The sequence below is a fragment of the Pelobates fuscus genome, chromosome 2, assembly GCF_036172605.1.
Source record: "Pelobates fuscus isolate aPelFus1 chromosome 2, aPelFus1.pri, whole genome shotgun sequence".
NCBI lineage: Eukaryota > Metazoa > Chordata > Amphibia > Anura > Pelobatidae > Pelobates > Pelobates fuscus.
In genome coordinates, this window is record NC_086318.1 from 438,565,084 (window position 1) to 438,586,766 (window position 21,683).

Genomic DNA, 21,683 nt, shown 5'->3' on the forward strand with positions numbered 1-21,683 from the left:
GAGGCCCTGCCTACACAACCACTCACAAGAAGAACATTTTAAATCATCTACTGGTTCACCAAAGTGTGGGAACTTGGATGGCTTACTTAAATACTCTTAATTGAGGAGCCACAGGCGTTGGTTATGGGCACCCGTTACTATTTAATCCTCATTCACTATTGGCCTGTCATTCGAGCTACTGGTGGACACCCTTTCTGGCATAGCTGAAGAGGGGGTGGGAGGGGCATTCCACCTTCAGGTGTTCCCCAGGGGGGCCCGGCCAGGATCATGGCTCTGGGCCACAAAGGAGAGGGCCTCTCGGGGGATGCTTGGGGTGGAAGGCTGGCGGGGCTGCTGAAAAGATAAAGGGCAACCTGCAGAGGGGCTGGAGCCTACCCCCCAGCGGGATAGCATACAGAGTACGGGTTCACTCACTCCTTAGGAGATAACACACTAACAGGAGATAATTGGAGTAAAAGAAAAAAAACAAAAAAAAAACAATTTTTTGCACAAAACCTTTCTCTCACCTTCTTTTGATTCTTCTTCTCTCACTAAATTCCTTCTGTTCATTTTAGGTTATTGAATATAATGCAAAAGTATTGGATGGTAAGTGCTTGAAAGAGGGCCTCAATGTACAACGAATGTAACATTATATGTAACAAATGTACCCAACAGACCATAATGCAATGTCTCATGCGGGAACAAAACTTTACCGCCTGGTTCGACATGTCAAACCGTATTACATGCCGTCAATATAAAAATAAAGAATTAAAAAAATATAAAATAAATTAAAATATTGATAAAATGATGCTGATATTTATTGGTAACTCCAACAAAATCAGTGTTTAACCCCTTAAGGACACATGACGTGTGTGACACGTCATGATTCCCTTTTATTCCAGAAGTTTGGTCCTTAAGGGGTTAAAAAAAAAAAAAAAAAAAACATGCTGTACAGCAGAGATTAGTCCACTCAAATGTTTAGGGACATGGACTGTTAAAATATTAGAAGAATGTACTTAAATATAGCTTTACAGCTTCAAAAAAAAAATGATGTACGATGCAGTCTTGCTTATGTACAATAAGTATGTGTATATTGTTTTTGTCAAGATTTATATTCACAACAGCAAGATTGTATGTAGAGATAACAGCTGATTTTGAAATGATTAGTCCACCTAAATATTTAATAAGAGTGTTTGAAGACTCTCAATAAATATCCCGGAATAATATACTAAAAAGTAGGCAAGCCAGCTGACCAGCATGCCCATGCATTAAGGCAGCCCTGCACTGGACTAGTTCAGGCTTGGAGAGCACCAACCTATGCACCAACCCACACAGTGCCGGGATGGCACCAACCCACACAGTGCCGGGATGGCACCAACCCACACAGTGCCGGGATGGCACCAACCCACACAGTGCCGGGATGGCACCAACCCACACAGTGCCGGGATGGCACCAACCCACACAGTGCCGGGATGGCACCAACCCACACAGTGCCGGGATGGCACTAACCCACACAGTGCCGAGATGGCACTAACCCACACAGTGCCGGGATGGCACTAACCCACACAGTGCCGGGATGGCACTAACCCACACAGTGCCGGGATGGCACTAACCCACACAGTGCCGGGATGGCACTAACCCACACAGTGCCGGGATGGCACTTACCCACACAGTGCCGGGATGGCACCAACCCACACAGTGCCGGGATGGCACTAACCCACACAGTGCCGGCATGGCACTAACCCACACAGTGCCAGGATGGCACTAACCCACACAGTGCCGGGATGGCACTAACCCACACAGTGCCGGGATGGCACCAACACACACAGTGCCGGGATGGCACCAACACACACAGTGCCGGGACGGCACCAACCCACACAGTGCCGGGACGGCACCAACCCACACAGTGCCGGGACGGCACCAACCCACACAGTGCCAGCTGACCAGCATGCCCATGCATTAAGGCAGCCCAGCACTGGACTAGTTCAGGCTTGGAGAGCACCAACCTATGCACCAACCCACACAGTGCCGGGATGGCACCAACCCACACAGTGCCGGGATGGCACCAACCCACACAGTGCCGGGATGGCACCAACCCACACAGTGCCGGGATGGCACCAACCCACACAGTGCCGGGATGGCACCAACCCACACAGTGCCGGGATGGCACCAACCCACACAGTGCCGGGATGGCACCAACCCACACAGTGCCGGGATGGCACCAACCCACACAGTGCCGGGATGGCACCAACCCACACAGTGCCGGGATGGCACCAACCCACACAGTGCCGGGATGGCACCAACCCACACAGTGCCGGGATCGCACTAACCCACACAGTGCCGGGATGGCACTAATCCACACAGTGCAGGAATGGCACCAACCCACACAGTGCCAGGATGGCACCAACCCACACAGTGCCGGGATGGCACCAACCCACACAGTGCCGGGATGGCACCAACCCACACAGTGCCAGGATGGCACCAACCCACACAGTGCCGGGATGGCACCAACCCACACAGTGCCGGGATGGCACCAACCCACACTGTGCCGGGATGGCACCAACCCACACAGTGCCGGCATTGCACCAACCCACACAGTGCCGGGCTGGCAAAGACCCTGCACAAATCCAGCCTGCTGCCTCACTCATGTAGGGCTGTGCGAACAGGCATCCCAACAAATCTCTCGCTATTCTAAATTTCAAAACAATGATTTGAGGTGCCACCCTTCCATGCCCTTCCATGCTGGTGGCCCAGGGGGCAATTATCCTTATGCACTACTTGATTCCCCTCCCTTGTCTTTTTCCCCCTGGCTGCAAGTTTGGTCAAAGTCCTAAAACAAAACTGTCACTTCCTCCCAGCATCCTGCAAGGAGACAGCGTGGAAGGGAGAGGAGGCAGTCGCAGCGTGAGGGGGGTGGGGGGAGCACGAAGTGCCCCAGATCCCTTCACTCCCCCCAGCAGAAGCAAGACCAGAACTCCAAGTCACCCTCCTGGACACACAAGGTAAGCTAACAGGAGGGTGACTGGAGATATTAAAAAAATTATTTTAAAAAATCACTTTTGTGTGTATGTGTGTGAATGTGTGTATGAGTGTATGTGTATGAGTGTGTGTGTGTGTGTACTAGTGTATGTATGTGTATGAGTATTTGTATGTGTGTGTGCTTTTGTGTGCACACATCTGTGTATGCGCGTTTGTGTGTCAGGGTGTGTTTTTTATGTCCGTGTGTGTATCTGTGTCATGGTGTGGGCATGTATCAATATTTGTGTGTGTCAGGGTGTATGTGTGTATATGTCGGTGTGTATCTATGTATGGTGTGTTGGTGTCTATATGAATTTGTGTGTATGTGTCGGTGTATTTATATGCATCTGTGTGTTAATGTGCATGAATATCTGTATAAGTATGTATGTATGGATGTTTGTGGTAGTGTATGTGCATACATCCAAGCAGTCAAACACCAGCAGAACATACAAGCACACTCCTGCAATCTAACACAAATGTTACATACAAATACACCCCTGCATTCAAACAAAAAAAAATACAAAACACAAACACACCCCGTCACTCAAACATAAATACTTCACACAAATTTACATCCAAATTTAAAAGTGAACATTACATTCAGACACACCCCTGCAATCAAACGCAAACATTACATACAAACACACCCCTGTATTAAAACACAATAACTATATACAAGCACCCCTTCAAACACCAACGCTGTACATTACACTATAGTGCCAGTAAATGTTGCAGCGTTGTACAGATATACAACCTAGAAATTATGACTTGGGGCGCCTTGGAAAAATACTGAAATATTAAGGGCGCCTTGAACCTAAGAGTTTGGGAACCACTGCACTAAATATTTGAAATAGCAGCAAGTTATCAAGAAATTGAGCTGAGTTGTGTAATAAGTTCAAACAATTAGTCGGTGTAGCTTTGATGACATCCATGGGGTAACGGAAAGATAATATATTCTTTTGTGCTATTGTGTTCTTTATATATTATATGTATACTAAATATCCAGCATCACAGCAAATTTAAGCAACATGTGTCCTTTTCCGTTTCATTGATCTGAAAAGACCATATGTAGATATTTTGTATTTTTTCAGTTTACCCGACTAGTTTACCTAAACTAAATGTCCTGTGATAATTTTTTATTTATTTATTGATAGTGGAGTGGATGCAAATTAAATCGGAACTGGGTCTTCCAGATATCGATCTCTAACTAAAATTGGTATTAATTGATCTGGAATCTGGAGATTTTTTTGTATAATTACCTGGTAGCAGTTCTGGGACTGTGCGGCACTGACACTGCAACCTAAAACCGCCTCCTACACCAAGGAAAAATCAGCTGCACCAAATAAATGATGGTTTCCTAGTAATTCAATGTATGAATCTATTTGTAGAATTTCACAGCATTCAGACTAGACAGAAACAAAGTGTCTGGATACATTTTGTATAAATGAGAGCAATGAGTTATCAGTGCGAAATGCGTCAACATTGTTTGTTTGTATCCTATCCTGCTTGTCATTCATAATATTACAAATATGTGCAGGTGTTGATTGTTACTGGGAATCTGTCTTTATATTATTTTTATTATTAGTATTATTATGCTGTGCAGTCCCAGCTGGTCTTTTCAATCTTGAAATCTTATTATTGTGAGACTATTCGGTATTTTGAGGGGAGATGGGGTCATGAGAATTTCAAATGCTGCCATATGGATACGTTTAGTTCAAGAGTACTACAGTAAAAAAACAAACAAAGCATTATAGACACATTTGCATCTTGGAAAAACATATATATGTGTGATATTTATAACGGTCATTACATAAGATTGAGCACAATTTTCCTACTCAAGAGGTTTTTAGATTTATTTAATTCCTAAACTGCTGCTACGAGAGTAGTAATATTTCTAAGATTGTCTCTGCGAACAACAACGTTAAAAACTGAGCAGGCTTTGGTGGGAATAAATAATTAGTGTGGGAATATTGTGTAGCTATTTATCCTGTTATTGAGGTTAATGGCCCAGAAAGAGGTTCATGTCTTACAAAGAGATAATAGTGAGACTGCAAACCACTACGGAGAATGAGCCATCTTTCAAACTGCTGCCACATTCTGAGATAAGCTGGAAATGCAACAAAGAATGAGTGCCCAAGCTGATTTAATTTGTTTCTTTCTCAACATGGTTTCACTACAATAAGTAGGAATGTTGTTATTGCCGAATTAACCCAAAACGGGGTGAAAATAGTGCGCGGACAGGTTCCCAGCAACGAGGGCTGTTGGCTACAGATAAGACAAGTTGGCAATTCTGGTCTTGAATTTTGCAAGAGTTTTATCAGCTTTGCACGTCTCATAGTTTAGACTAGAGAATAGACTGATTTGAGTCACAATGGTGCAGTAGATCAGCCCTGCATCTCATGATAAGCCAATCGCTGGCAGAAGTAGGATGGCTTCATGTGATGGGTTGAATCAGCTGCTCCTTTTCAGCTGGCGTGTGACATAATATAAAGGGCAGGCAAGATAGCCAGCCAAAAAAATCCCAACCCTTTCTGAGACACTTCACCAGTTCCTTCTGTATATTCCAAAGGGTCTCATTGGTATTCCCCTCTATAAAATTAACACTGAATCCTGTGACTCTCCATAGACAACAAAGAATCACATATCATACAGAACATACAGAACACTGCATCCTGTGACTCTCCATAGACAGCAATGAATCACATATCATACAGAACATACAGAACACTGCAACCTGTGACTCTCCATAGACAGCAATGAATCACATATCATACAGAACATACAGAACACTGCAGCCCGTACCTCTTCAAAGACTTAACAATAAATGCTGCACCTCTTTATAGACTTAATAATGAATCCCACACCACTTCAAACACTTAACAATAAATTCTGTATCTCTTCATAGACAACAAAAAATCCCGTAACTCATTAAACACTTATCAATGAACCCAATAGCTCTTCAAAGACTTAACAATAAATCATGTACCTCTTCATAGACAATACAGAATCCTGTACCTCTCTATAGACTTAACAATGGATTCTGTACCTCTTCATGGACAACATGACATTTCGTACCTCTTCAAAGATTAAACAGTGAATACTGTACCTCTTGAAAGACTGAAACAGGAATCCAGTACCTCTTCAAAGACTAAACAAGGAATCCTGTACCACTTTATAGACTTAACACGGAATCTTTTACCTCATCACAGACACACCGTGGGACCGATCAGAATTAGAAAGACCTTATATTGGATCTGGCAACTTTAAATAGAGTTAACATTGAACGATGCATTCTCTGTAGAGTTAGATATTAACTCTGCAAAATCTGATCGACTAAAAAAATAAAACTAACACATGATTTATCCTTACATCTGGCCAAGTTCACTTTGGTATGACCCAATAAAGAAATTATAGCATTTTCATCATTTCAGGAGTGAACTCAATTTTGGGATTATTCACCGACAAATTCCACAACTGTTTTATTTTTTATTGGAACACACATGTACTGTACCTCATGGGCTGTGTCCTCAGCGCAGTCTTCAAGTCTTCCACTATTTTATTCCTCATTTCTGTGTCCTCTTCATCAAAGGTGTACAATCTCTGCATCTGCAAAGAAGAGAGGGTTAGAAGATCTACAGGTATGTGAATCCAACCTGTAGCTCCCACGTTACAGATATATAGCCAATAATCCAGTTTGATTTATTTAGTGCTAGATGAACCTCGAGAAGAAGAGAATGGGCAACTCTCAAAATGTTCTTAGCCTACAAATTAATCTTTACCAATTTTTCCAATAAGAGGGTAAATGGAAAGAGACATGGATAGAAGTAAAGAGGGAGATAAACCTGTCCTCACCAGCCAGCTAAAAGATTTTTATCATCTTATGTTGGCTTTTAGCTAACTGGTGGGAATCCTCATTTTGAATGATGGAAGTATAATTAACAAGTACCTAAAGATATAATTATATAAAAGAAAAAAGATAAAAGAACACAATTGTGATATAGCTTGAAAAAATGAAATAATAGAAATTAGAGAATGACTTGCCGGCTGTAATGGAAAGAAAATAGATAATTTTGTCTTTTAAACCAATTTAGAAATGGTTACAAAATAACAAAAGAAGGAGGGTGATTATCTGGTACATATGTTAATCCTTTAAGACAGTGTTCCCCAACCCCCGGGCCGCGGACCGGTACCGGTCCGTGGATCAAACGGTACCGGGCCGCCCGAGGAACTGGGAGATCAGAGCTCTCCGCAGGCACTATGCTGACAGCCGGCGGGGGGAGGGAGTGAGAGAGGACCCGGGAGCTCTTACCAGCAGCTCCTCCGGGTCCTCCTCTCGCGAGATTTGGAGCGTTGCCGCGGTAACCACGGCAACGCTTCAAATCTTGCGAGAGTGAACTCTAGCCCAGGAGCGCGGGCTAGAGTTCATTCCTACCACTGGAACCACCAATGAATCCCACTGGGACCACCAGGGAACGAAAGATGTCCCCACTCCTCCCAGTAAAGGTAAGAAGGGAGGGGGGACATAACATTTATATTTAATTATTATTATTTATTTTTTTTTAAAGCCTCCCTACCCTCCTTCCCCCCATATACATACACTATACACACTGCCCCCCACACACACACACTACACACACTGCCCCACAAACATTGACCCCCATATACACACTGCCCCACAAACACTGCCCCCATACACACACTACAAACACTGCCCCATACACACACTACACACACTGCCCCACACACACACTACAAACACTGCCCCACAAACATGGCCCCCATACACACACTACACACACTGCCCCACAAACATTGCCCCCCATACACACACTGCCCCACAAACACTGCCCCCATACACACTACAAACACTGCCCCCATACACACACTACACACACTGCCCCACAAACATTGCCCCCCATACACACACTACAAACACTGCCCCCATACACACTACAAACACTGCCCCCATACACACACTACACACACTGCCCCACACACACACTACAAACACTGCCCCACAAACATGGCCCCCATACACACACTACACACACTGCCCCACAAACATTGCCCCCCATACACACACTGCCCCACAAACACTGCACCCATACACACACTACAAACACTGCCCCCATACACACACTACACACACTGCCCCACACACACACTACAAACACTGCCCCGCAAACACTGCCCCCATACACACACTACACACACTGCCCCACACACACACTACAAACACTGCCCCACAAACATGGCCCCCATACACACACTACACACACTGCCCCACAAACATTGCCCCCCATACACACACTGCCCCACAAACACACTACAAACACTGCCCCCATACACACACTACACACACTGCCCCACACACACACTACAAACACTGCCCCACAAACACTGCCCCCATACACACACCGTCTGCAAAGAAACAAGCTCAGGGTTCTCATTGATTTGGCATTCTAGTGAGTTAAATAAAATAAATCACTTTATATTCATTTTTTGGTGTAGCTGTATTTTATTTTGAAGGCATGTTTAAATACAATTAAATTAAAATTATTAAATCAAAACAAGCGGGCCACGGAAAAATTATCAAACGTTTACCGGTCCGCGGCGATAAAAAGGTTGGGGAGCACTGCTTTAAGAGATCCCTCTCTACATATCTCAAAACAGAATGCACGTGTCAGGGTTGATTATATATTTCCTACCTGTTCTATGTAAAATTTTGTTTATATTGTGTATTAATATTGTTTTTGTATTTTATTGTACCCTAATGTAACAATGCAATGATTTGTGGACCCAGGACATACTTGAAAACAAGAGAAATATCAATGAATCTTTCCTGGTAAAATATTTTATAAATAAATAATACGTTACACATATAACACACCATAGCAGGATAGGGGACTTCCCCCTTATAGCAGAGGGTATTCTGCAAATAATTCAAAATATTATTAACTAACTATGGCCTTGATTTAATATTTTTGTATAAACTTTTCAAATTATTCAATATTTATATAAACGTAATATTTTTTTTAACTAAATAATAAATTATTAATATCCAAATATGAAATGATTTCATCTAAAAATAGCAAACCTTCGAAAAGTATATCCAAAATACATATCTCCATATAAACCTGTGCCCCTCGCCTCACGTGTTTGACAGCAGACCCTTGCTCCCATTATCTCATCATACCAGTTTTTTTTTTTTTTTCCTGTAGCTGATCTCCCCTTCCCCTTTTATCAGATTATAGGCAGACTATGTGAACCCCTTTACCCTGCAGAAATGCACACTGGGTAAAGAATCCCTGCATTTAGGAGAGGGTTTAATAGCAAAAATATATTATGAGGGGGCTTCCCACATGTGTAGCATCTCGCTAACCAAATAAATCCTTCACACAAAGTATCTGAAGCAGTCTAGCAATGAAATATTTAAGCTATATGGACTTGCCAGTTACGGGCACGGAATCATTACAATGTGGCACTAGTCCTGTGGAAACACCTGTTCCACAAAATGCAGGCAGCTGTGATGGGACAGGCGGTGGCATGAGCTACTGAAAGATGCTGGGTAGGGCACATCCCCTGGCAGCTGTTGGGATACACTGTGTATAATATGCTACAATCCGCTGGTACAGTTAATCACTTGGTGGACCGAGTGCCAAGTGACACACAAAGCTTCAGCCAGATGTGGATTTAGGTTTTAAGAGCTAGAAGCAAATAAAAAAATAAAAGGAACCTTATATAACAAACTGTGATTTTACAAACCGCACATGAAATGCGTAATGCACGTACTGAGATACATTGGATTTGGATTTTACAATCTGTGATATCAATTCAGCATTACCCCTTTGTACAACGCTGCAGAATATATTGGTACTCTAACAAAGACACAGAGAAGGAGGCAGTGCAAACCACAGATATTTGGATGAATGCCCCTACTTTGGCTCCAGGGAGGTTATGAAGTGCACAGTTGATGCCAGCTGCTGTCACAGAGTATAATGAATAAAATACAGATCACTGAAGAAGTCAAATGTCCTGGTCCAACAGTGCAGGTGCTGAGCTCAATGGCAGGTAGACTCCTCAACTCCAGGTGCAGAACTAAAACAAGACAAGGGAAACCTCCTCAACTCCAGGTGCAGAACTAAAACAAGACAAGGGAAACCTCCTCAACTCCAGGTGCAGAACTAAAACAAGACAAGGGAAACCTCCTCAACTCCAGGTGCAGAACTAAAACAAGACAAGGGAAACCTCCTCAACTCCAGGTGCAGAACTAAAACAAGACAAGGGAAACCTCCTCAACTCCAGGTGTAGAACTAAAACAAGACAAGGGAAACCTCCTCAACTCCAGGTGCAGAACTAAAACAAGACAAGGGAAACCTCCTCAACTCCAGGTGCAGAACTAAAACAAGACAAGGGAAACCTCCTCAACTCCAGGTGCAGAACTAAAACAAGACAAGGGAAACCTCCTCAACTCCAGGTGCAGAACTAAAACAAGACAAGGGAAACCTCCTCAACTCCAGGTGCAGAACTAAAACAAGACAAGGGAAACCTCCTCAACTCCAGGTGCAGAACTAAAACAAGACAAGGGAAACCTCCTCAACTCCAGGTGCAGAACTAAAACAAGACAAGGGAAACCTCCTCAACTCCAGGTGCAGAACTAAAACAAGACAAGGGAAACCTCCACAACTCCAGGTGCAGAACTAGAATAAAGTATCGGAAACCTCCCCAACTCCAGGTGCAGAACTAAAACAAGACAAGGGAAACCTCCTCAACTCCAGGTGCAGAACTAAAACAAGACAAGGGAAACCTCCTCAACTCCAGGTGCAGAACTAAAACAAGACAAGGGAAACCTCCTCAACTCCAGGTGCAGAACTAAAACAAGACAAGGGAAACCTCCTCAACTCCAGGTGCAGAACTAAAACAAGACAAGGGAAACCTCCTCAACTCCAGGTGCAGAACTAAAACAAGACAAGGGAAACCTCCTCAACTCCAGGTGCAGAACTAAAACAAGACAAGGGAAACCTCCTCAACTCCAGGTGCAGAACTAAAACAAGACAAGGGAAACCTCCTCAACTCCAGGTGCAGAACTAAAACAAGACAAGGGAAACCTCCTCAACTCCAGGTGCAGAACTAAAACAAGACAAGGGAAACCTCCTCAACTCCAGGTGCAGAACTAAAACAAGACAAGGGAAACCTCCTCAACTCCAGGTGCAGAACTAAAACAAGACAAGGGAAACCTCCACAACTCCAGGTGCAGAACTAAAACAAGACAAAGACAAGGGAAACCTCCACAACTCCAGGTGCAGAACTAAAACAAGACAAGGGAAACCTCCTCAACTCCAGGTGCAGAACTAAAACAAGACAAGGGAAACCTCCTCAACTCCAGGTGCAGAACTAAAACAAGACAAGGGAAACCTCCTCAACTCCAGGTGCAGAACTAAAACAAGACAAGGGAAACCTCCTCAACTCCAGGTGCAGAACTAAAACAAGACAAGGGAAACCTCCTCAACTCCAGGTGCAGAACTAAAACAAGACAAGGGAAACCTCCTCAACTCCAGGTGCAGAACTAAAACAAGACAAGGGAAACCTCCTCAACTCCAGGTGCAGAACTAAAACAAGACAAGGGAAACCTCCTCAACTCCAGGTGCAGAACTAAAACAAGACAAGGGAAACCTCCTCAACTCCAGGTGCAGAACTAAAACAAGACAAGGGAAACCTCCTCAACTCCAGGTGCAGAACTAAAACAAGACAAGGGAAACCTCCACAACTCCAGGTGCAGAACTAAAACAAGACAAGGGAAACCTCCTCAACTCCAGGTGCAGAACTAAAACAAGACAAGGGAAACCTCCTCAACTCCAGGTGCAGAACTAAAACAAGACAAGGGAAACCTCCTCAACTCCAGGTGCAGAACTAAAACAAGACAAGGGAAACCTCCTCAACTCCAGGTGCAGAACTAAAACAAGACAAGGGAAACCTCCACAACTCCAGGTGCAGAACTAGAATAAAGTATCGGAAACCTCCCCAACTCCAGCTGCTGCAACAGAACCAGAGATAGGAAACCTCCTCATCTGATAGAGAAGATATTCTGTTTGTTAAGACAAATCCCTGAGACCTTGCTATGTAAATTTAGGCTGTGCAACATATCAAAGAAAATTGCAATACTCATAATTATACTGTTAGACCAAAAAAATCTGTAAAAAAAAATTCAATGTTATTAGGAAACTACAATTTCGAACATATTAAAACGATGTTGTGTTATTTGGATATCAAGCATAAAATACGATGTCTTGTTTTCAACCTTTAATCCCAATGCAGGTTTTTATGGAGTTTAACGGAGCAGATTAAACTACTAACCATGATTTCAGTTAGCTAGGAAACTAAACAGTTCTGGAAATTGTACAGGTGGACATGGGCTTTGTCATAAGAAGTGACACTAGCTATCTTCTCCATACCTCCAAATATAGGCCAAAACTTAATTTCCAAATGATTCAATATCGTAAGAAATGTTTCTCAAATGATTTCTCAACAGAAGTCCCCAAGAAAGTATATTGAAATTTATACAGATAAATCATTTAGAAATATTTGAGGCGAAACCAACTTCGCCACTGGGCATTGGAGAAGCCTGTTTGCCTGCCTCCTGTCTGCTGACTATGGCCCCTGGGAGATTTAGCCCTTTAAATACAGTATTTGGGCATATTGTATTTTATTATATGTTGCTACCATGTGGCTAATAGAGTTTTGCCTCTGTCCTTGGAGATAATTGGATTACTTCCCAATTATCTCCAGGATAGAAGACTCTGTGGAACTGGTTTTGGGCAGAAAAACCATGCTTCATTTGGTCAAATAGGACTTTCCCTTAACTTTTTAACCCCTGAACCGATTGCCCTGATTTTTGAGTATGTGTATATTTCAAGCATGCTGATTCTGAAAATGTATGTGAATGGCATGTATATTTTGGTAGTTATTAATATTTTGTAAAAACTGTATTTCTCTGCCTGTGATAATTATATTACCCATTGTGTTCAGTAATCATATCACAGGCAGAGGGGAGGATTTTGTGTGGGAGTGTCTGTGTGTATTGTACGGATTGATTGGTTGTATTTCAAAACCCTGTGGGCACTACTATGTTTGTGGATTGTGAATAAAAGAGGCTGTATGTGCCAGTACAGTCAGTTCTGCTTGACCCTCAAAACGAAGTGTCGTCTCGTTATTGGGGGAATTGGATTGTATGCTGATTGCCAGGAGTGTAAGCTGATTGTATGCTTTTCCTGTTCAGTGGTTTACAGCATTCATATGTTTGAGAGCATTCGTATGCTTCTCCGGTTCGGTGGTTGTGGTGTCTGCCAGAGTGCTTGGAGCCCTCAGGAAGCGCTAGGAGCATCCTTCAACGGAGGTACCCAATCGGGGTGCCCGTCGATCCGTTACAATATTATTATACATTGTAGTTCAATGCTAGGAATGTAGTGACCCAGAGAGGAGAAATGGTTTTGGGGCAGAAGGGCAGTGGCACAGCTCTTCCTTTCATGGGCAGGCTCATGACCAGCCAAGCTGCCTACCTCCCCACAGAGTATCTCAGAGTGGTGAATTCATTATCATGCGGACTAAGTGCCCGCATTTTATTCTGTGAAATACAAGTGTGTCTATTGAGGCACTTTCTTGTGCTTATCGGGGACTTTTCCCAAAAAGATTGATACAAGGGATGAAAAGTGTAGACACTAAAGAAGGATTTCAAATCAGCCCTACCCCAACAAACCCAGAAAAGTTAAGAGAAGCCTTCTCCGGCAGCATGGTAAAACCTTGGAAACTACATAATGCTTTCAGTATTAATGCAGATCACCATTTTGATTTCTTTATCTCAACCACTTCATACACAGACTTGCTACATAGAGAACAAACCATAGCACTGATAAAGTAAAGACTACAACACACACAAAATATGATTACATGGTAAGGGTAAATTCTAAACATAAAAAAGATTGGGAAGAAAATATGTCTACCTGTACATCAAAATGAAAGTTAAAGAGGAATTTTGAATCTGGGTAAATAAACCATTAAACAGCGGACTATATGAGGCATGCAGCGCTATCAAGGACAGATCCTAAGAAAGCAGAGATATAAATAGATATACAAGATGTTTTTTTTTTTTTTTTTTAAATTCTTTATTTTATTTGTGCATGTGTTTAACAAGCATGTTTGCCGGCCCACAACAGCTGGAGCAAACTAAACGGTATACATAGAAATACATCATTGTGGTATTGGTAGCGTTGCACAGTTTTAGATTAAGTAATTAGGAGGAACAATCATGGTATAACACTTAGTTAAAAAAAAAAAGTTAAGTGAATATAAGCGTATGACACAATATGAAACGTAGGTGTTTTTCTAGATTTCAGTAGCAGGTTGTCTGAGAGTAGCGTCATTATAACCTGCATGTAGTAATGGTTAAACTCAAGCTAGTAATAAAACAAAAGTATGCACGTTCCCATTTTGAGCTTGCCATTGAAACTATTGCCAGTTAGCTGTAAAACGTATGGATTAGCTAAGCAATGATACGACCTGTCTTCGCAATAATAGAAGTGATTTTTGCCTGGCTATGGTGTATAAGCCTGGGGTTTTGCTGGTTTATAACCGCATATGGGTGCACACTGACCAGCGGCTTCCTCATCAGTGTACCTCTCTAGAGTGCAGAGGCTAGGTGTAGAGTGCGTAGTATGTTTAAGAGGTTAGCTAGGTGAGGCTATCTAAAATGTAACCAGCTGAGCTAAAATCATGCTAATCTACAGTTTATATTAACAAATAAGTATAAGTAGATGCTTCATCAGATTGCTTTACGAGAGTCCCTTAACGTGGGGCTAGCTGCCGCAAAGCTCAGTGTCTCGTAGTGCTCAGGTAGATGCGGCTTGGTGACACCGTTCAGCGGTCAGCCGATTCCGGTGTCTGTCCTCTGCTCGGCTCGGCCTGGTTGATCTGCAGCTCTCTGGGGTCCCTCCCCAGTGTGCTGTGGGGGAGCTCTCCGCCGGTTTCGTTCCCCAGAATCCGGCTGTGTTGCGTCTCGATCTGCGTCGCAGTGGGCTGTGTGGGTATCTGCGTGTTTGTTTATGCTCTGCTGGACGCTGGTTGCTGGGACCGCAGGGTGAGGGGTAGGTCGGTTCTTGTACTGTAGCGTGGGTTCGTGAGGTTCAGCATTCAGAGGACCCGGCACCGCTTCCCGCCCTTTTGAGCTTCGGCTCCGATTCAGTTTTGAGTTGCTAGGGGGATTCCATTGTAGAGTGCGCCGGGTGCTCGGGCGGATCCACGCCGCCACCTCTCTCATCGTCAGCCTGTAAGGTTGTCTCCGGGCATTGAGCTTTGCCCAGAGGTAGGTGCGTAGCCTGTCTACAAAATCCATTGTGTGCTTGGGTGGTGCGATGCGTTGGTGCTTTGTCTTAAGCCGCGGCCGCGCCATCTTGCCTGGGCCTTGTGAGCTTTGTTTGGTTGACGGTTGTGTCACTTGTTCTGGTGCGAGTATGGGGCTAATCGTCCCCTGCGAGGACCGGGATGTCCCCCGCCGGTCCAGAGGGGGGGGCAGCAGGGCTGTAATGGGTTTCTGCCGAGAAGCGCATCCCTTGCCAGGGGATCGGCCGTCTCCCCCGGGCCTCAGGTTCTGCTCTGTTGTAGGCCCCATGGTCAGCTGAAGCGTGTCCGTGGCGTACCGATGCCGGACTTGTATCGTTGAGTTCAGGGAGTCGTTCTGTGTCTGATCTCGGTCGCCGTTTACCGCTAAAGCTGTTAGATCGGCCGGTCGTTTCATACTTTTGTCTGTTCTTACAGGAGCTCTTCAAGTGTGCGACCGGCCATCTTAGCTGTCAGGCCCCGCCCCCCGATATACAAGATGTTTAACCAATACACTTTAGGTTTTCAATAAATCAAAATGGATGATTACGGTAAACTCTACGACCTGTTACAAATCTAATCTAACTTATTCAGCTATTAAACAGATCAATAAATATTCCTTTTATGAACTCTGCTCTTTATGTCCATTTCCTAACATTCTCCTGGGATCCACAGTTGGACATTTAAATTTCCTTAACATTATTCCTCTGAGAAACCGACCAGCATTTAGCGCATAGTTGGCTGGACAGCTGTATGATAGATGGGGAATGTCTATTAATTGGAAGATGAAAGAGAACATCTTTACTGTTACTTCTAACTATGTAAGATTAATGAAATAAATAAAACGTCTACCAACACACAAGCATGACAGATCAAACACCCAATTACTGGAAGAAAAATTACCCAGCAGATTTAATGGTTAAAAAAGAGACAAAGCTGCCTTGGAGAGAGACCCCAAATTCAAAATATCAACACATATTGAACCCTCTAATACATTCATCTGATCATTTATCCATCCATTAGTTTGTCCATCCGTCCCTTTCTATTCATCCGTCTGTCCATACACGCATTTACGAAGCATACTAGACTAGATTTACTTCTATGTTCTTTTATTATTGAACTTATAACTAGTAGCAAGAATATTATATAACTATAAAATGTGAATACATACACTGTATACCTACTGCGCTTACTGTACCTCCCTCTACTGTAATGTAACCTGTAACGTACTGAGTACACCTGTTAGCACTATATAAATAAAATATACACACACTGTATACCTACTGCACTTATTGTACCTGCCTCTACTGTAATGTAACCTGTAAAGTGCTGAGTACACCTGTTAGTGCTATATAAATACAATATACATACACTGTATACCTACTGCACTTACTGTACCTCCCTCTACTGTAATGTAACCTGTAACGTGCTGAGTACACCTGTTAGCACTATATAAATAAAATATACATACACTGTATACCTACTGCGCTTACTGTACCTCCCTCTACTGTAATGTAACCTGTAACGTACTGAGTACACCTGTTAGCACTATATAAATAAGATATACATACACTGTATACCTACTGCACTTACTGTACCTCCCGCTACTGTAATGTAACCTGTAAAGTGCTGAGTACACCTGTTAGCGATATATAAATAAAATATACATACACTGTATACCTACTGCACTTACTGTACCTCCCTCTACTGTAATGTAACCTGTCAAGTGCTGAGTACACCTGTTAGAGCTATATAAATAGAATATACATCAATTGTATACTTACTGCACTTACTGTACCTCCCTCTACTGTAATGTAACCTGTAAAGTGCTGAGTACACCTGTTAGCCCTATATAAATAAGATATACATTAACTGTATACCTACTGCACTTACTGCACCTCCCTCTACTGTAATGTAACCTGTAAAGTGCTGAGTACACCTGTTAGCGCTATACAAATATAATGTACATACACTGTATACCTACTGCACTTACTGTACCTCCCTCTACTGTAATGTAACCTGTAAAGTGCTGAGTACACCTGTTTGTGTTCTGTGGACATCAAAACAACTTTTTTATTAAAGGACCACTCTAGTGCCAGGAAAACATACTCGTTTCCCTGGCACTAGAGTGCCCTGAGGGTGCCCCCACCCTCAGGGACCCACTCCCGCCGGGCTCTGGGGGGAGGAAGGGGTTAAACTTACCTCTTGCTCCAGCGCCGGGCGGGGAGCTTTCCTCCTCCTCCTCTTCTTCCTCGCAACGTCATCGGCTGAATGCGCATGCGCGGCAGGAGCCGCGCTCGCATTCAGCCGGTCGCATAGGAAAGCATTCATAATGCTTTCCTATGGACGCTTGCGTGCTCTCACTGTGATTTTCACAGTGAGAATCACGCAAGCGCCTCTAGCGGCTGTCAATGAGACAGCCACTAGAGGCTCTGGAGGCTGGCTTAACCCTCAGTATAAACATAGCAGTTTCTCTGAAACTGCTATGTTTATAAAAAAAGGGTAAAAGCTAGCTGGACCTGGCACCCAGACCATTTCATTAAGCTCAAGTGGTCTGGGTGCCTAGAGTGGTCCTTTAAGCAGTTTTGGTGTATAAATCATGCCCCTGCTGTGTCACTGCTCAATTGTCTGCCATTTAGGATTTAAATCCCTTTTGTTTCTGTATATGCAGCCCTAGCCACACCTCCCCTCGCTGTGGCTCATACAGCCTGTACGAAAAAAATATGGTTTCATTTTTAATCCGATGTTAACTCCCTTTAAGTGTTTTTATCTCCTGCTCTGTAACTTGAAGTTTAATTACATACAGTAAGCTCCTGTAAGGTTTAGCAGGCTATTGACTGTGCAAGATATAATAAATTCTAAAGTAAACCGAATTTGCAATAAAGGAACTAAAAACATTGGCAGTCTCTTTACAGGAAGTGTTTAGGAAGGCTGTGTAAGTCACATGCAGGGAGGTGTGGCTAGGGTTCATAAACAAAGTGATTTAACTCTTAAATCACAGAGAATTGAGCAGTGAGACTGTGGGGGCATGAACTGTACACCAAAACTGCTTCATTAAGCTAAAGTTTGTTTGGTTCCTATAATGTCCCTTTAAAACAACAAAACATAGCGACACTGTAAAAAGTGCCAGATCATATAAAGAAAATAAATGTACTTACTGCAGCCATGGAATTTATCCGATCAATGTAATAATCCGGCCAACTGGTCGCCAACTTGTTTGGGTCTTCCTGCTCCTGAAAAGAAAAAATATGAGAAATGAGATATAAATACCTTCATATAGAAAGTCCTTAATAGAGATTATAAACCATGAGAATCCAATACAACTGGAGTTATCAAACGATAACGACAATATTCAAGAAATGATATGTAGCTAAAATAATAACAATACATGAGCCAAACTGACGGGTGTCCCAAATGGACCTTATAGCAAGTTTGTGCTTATCATCAGCAAATAACATATATCACAGCTGCAAATAACCCAACACAGCAATGGACTCACCGATATGTTTACCCAGAATAATGACTGAAAAAAGACTGAATTGTGTCTGTGAATTTCCAATTAGGGTCAACATTGCTCAACTGGGAATATTCTCCTAATCAGCAATGTGACCAGTTCGGCTACTTTGGCAATTCTTAATTTAGTGAATATAGTGAACCAGGCTTATACCATTATACAGATCTAATGAATAGTAGAAGGTGTTTTTTTTTTATTATTTCCTGAAGCATTTAACATGAGAACAAGCTCAACAGCAAAACCATATGTGAGGAAGGCTGAACTTGATGGACGCAAGTCTCTTTCCAGCTATGTAACTATGTAACTATGATTCTCAATTACAGTGAATCCCTCATAACTGTCAACATGGGCTATTGACAAAGATGGACATTTCAAATATAAGGGTCAGAGTGGGGTGTGTGGTTGGGGGTGTGGCTGTTTGGAGTGTGAGTGGGGGTGTAGTTGCGGTGTGGCTGTTTGGAGTGTGAGTGGGGGTGTGATCAGGGGCGGGGCTGTTTGGAGTGTGAGTGCAGTTGTGGCTAGGAGCAGGGCTGTTTGAGAAATTTAAGGTGATTTATTAATAACAATTTAAACAAGTAAAACGTAATTTAGAAGAACAATATTTCTTATTTACACCGACTGAATCCTAAACACATTTATTGTAGTTTAAAGACACATTACTGGGAGTATTATTGCTGTGGAGCTCTGTTATACACTCAGACACATTACTGGGAGTATTATTGCTGTGGAGCTCTGTTATACACTCAGACACATTACTGGGAGTATTATTGCTGTGGAGCTCTGTTATACACTCAGACACATTACTGGGAGTATTATTGCTGTGGAGCTCTGTTATACACTCAGACACATTACTGGGAGTATTATTACTCTGGGGCTCTGTTATACACTCAGACACATTACTGGGAGTATTATTTCTGTGGAGCTCTGTTATACACTCAGACACTTTACTGGGAGTATTATTGCTGTGGAGCTCTGTTATACACCCAGACACATTACTGGGAGTATTATTACTGTGGAGCTCTGTTATACACTCAGACACATTACTGGGAGTATTATTGCTGTGGAGCTCTGTTATACACTCAGACACATTACTGGGAGTATTATTGCTGTGAGCCCTGTTATACACTCAGACACATTACTGGGAGTATTATTGCTGTGGGGCTCTGTTATACACTCAGACACATTACTGGGAGTATTATTGCTGTGGGGCTCTGTTATACACTCAGACACATTACTGGGAGTATTATTGCTGTGGGGCTCTGTTATACACTCAGACACATTACTGGGAGTATTATTGCTGTGGAGCTCTGTTATACACTCGGACACATTACTGGGAGTATTATTGCTGTGGAGCTCTGTTATACACTCAGACACATTACTGGGAGTATTATTGCCGTGGAGCTCTGTTATACACTCAGACACATTACTGGGAGTATTATTGCCGTGGAGCTCTGTTATACACTCAGACACATTACCGGTAGTATTATTGCTGTGGAGCTCTGTTTTACCCTCAGACACATTACTGGAAGTATTCTTGGTGTGGAGCTCTGTTATACACTCAGGCACATTACTGGGAGTATTATTGCTGTGGGGCTCTGTTATACACTCAGACACATTACTGGGAGTATTATTGCTGTGGAGCTCTGTTACACACTCAGACACATTACTAGGAGTATTATTGCTGTGGAGCTCTGTTATACACTCAGACACATTACTGGGAGTATTATTGCTGTGGAGCTCTGTTATACACTCAGACACATTACTGGGAGTATTATTGCTGTGGAGCTCTGTTTTACACTCAGACACATTACCGGTAGTATTATTGCTGTGGAGCTCTGTTTTACCCTCAGACACATTACTGGAAGTATTCTTGGTGTGGAGCTCTGTTATACACTCAGGCACATTACTGGGAGTATTATTGCTGTGGAGCTCTGTTATACACTCGGACACATTACTGGGAGTATTACTGCTGTGGAGCTCTGTTATACACTCGGACACATTACTGGGAGTATTATTGCTGTGGAGCTCTGTTATACACTCAGATACATTACTGGGAGTATTATTACTGTGGAGCTCTGTTATACACCCAGACACATTACTGGGAGTATTATTACGTGGAGCTCTGTTATACGCTCAGACACATTACTGGGAGTATTATTGCTGTGGAGCTCTGTTATACACTCAGACACATTACTGGGAGTATTATTGCTGTGGAGCTCTGTTATACACTCCGACACATTACTGGGAGTATTATTGCTGTGGAGCTCTGTTACACACTGAGTCACATTACTGGGAGTATTATTACTGTGGAGCTCTGTTATACACCCAGACACATTACTGGGAGTATTATTACGTGGAGCTCTGTTATACGCTCAGACACATTACTGGGAGTATTATTGCTGTGGAGCTCTGTTATACACTCAGACACATTACTGGGAGTATTATTGCTGTGGAGCTCTGTTATACACTCAGACACATTACTGGGAGTATTATTGCTGTGGAGCTCTGTTACACACTGAGTCACATTACTGAGAGTATTATTACTGTGGAGCTCTGTTATACACCCACACACATTACTGGGAGTATTATTACGTTGAGCTCTGTTATACGCTCAGACACATTACTGGGAGTATTATTACTCTGGGGCTCTGTTATACACTCAGACACATTACTGGAAGTATTATTGCTGTGGAGCTCTGTTATACACTCAGACACATTACTGGGAGTATTATTGCTGTGGAGCTCTGTTATATACTCAGACACATTACTGGGAGTATTATTGCTGTGGAGCTCTGTTTTACAC

The 21,683-nt window shown here is 43.0% G+C and overlaps 1 protein-coding gene across 3 annotated transcripts in view; it reads right to left on the minus strand.

The window, feature by feature from the left end:
• DAAM2 (dishevelled associated activator of morphogenesis 2) overlaps positions 1 to 21,683 on the minus strand; it is a 257,845-nt gene that overhangs the window by 105,616 nt on the left and 130,546 nt on the right. For all 3 annotated transcript variants that reach the window (XM_063444117.1, XM_063444115.1, XM_063444116.1), the window contains exons 4-5: positions 18,525 to 18,599; positions 6,509 to 6,603 (exon numbers count right to left, since the gene is read on the minus strand). In XM_063444117.1, coding sequence (XP_063300187.1) covers positions 6,509 to 6,603; positions 18,525 to 18,599 — 170 coding nt within the window. The remainder of the gene's footprint in view (positions 1 to 6,508; positions 6,604 to 18,524; positions 18,600 to 21,683) is intronic.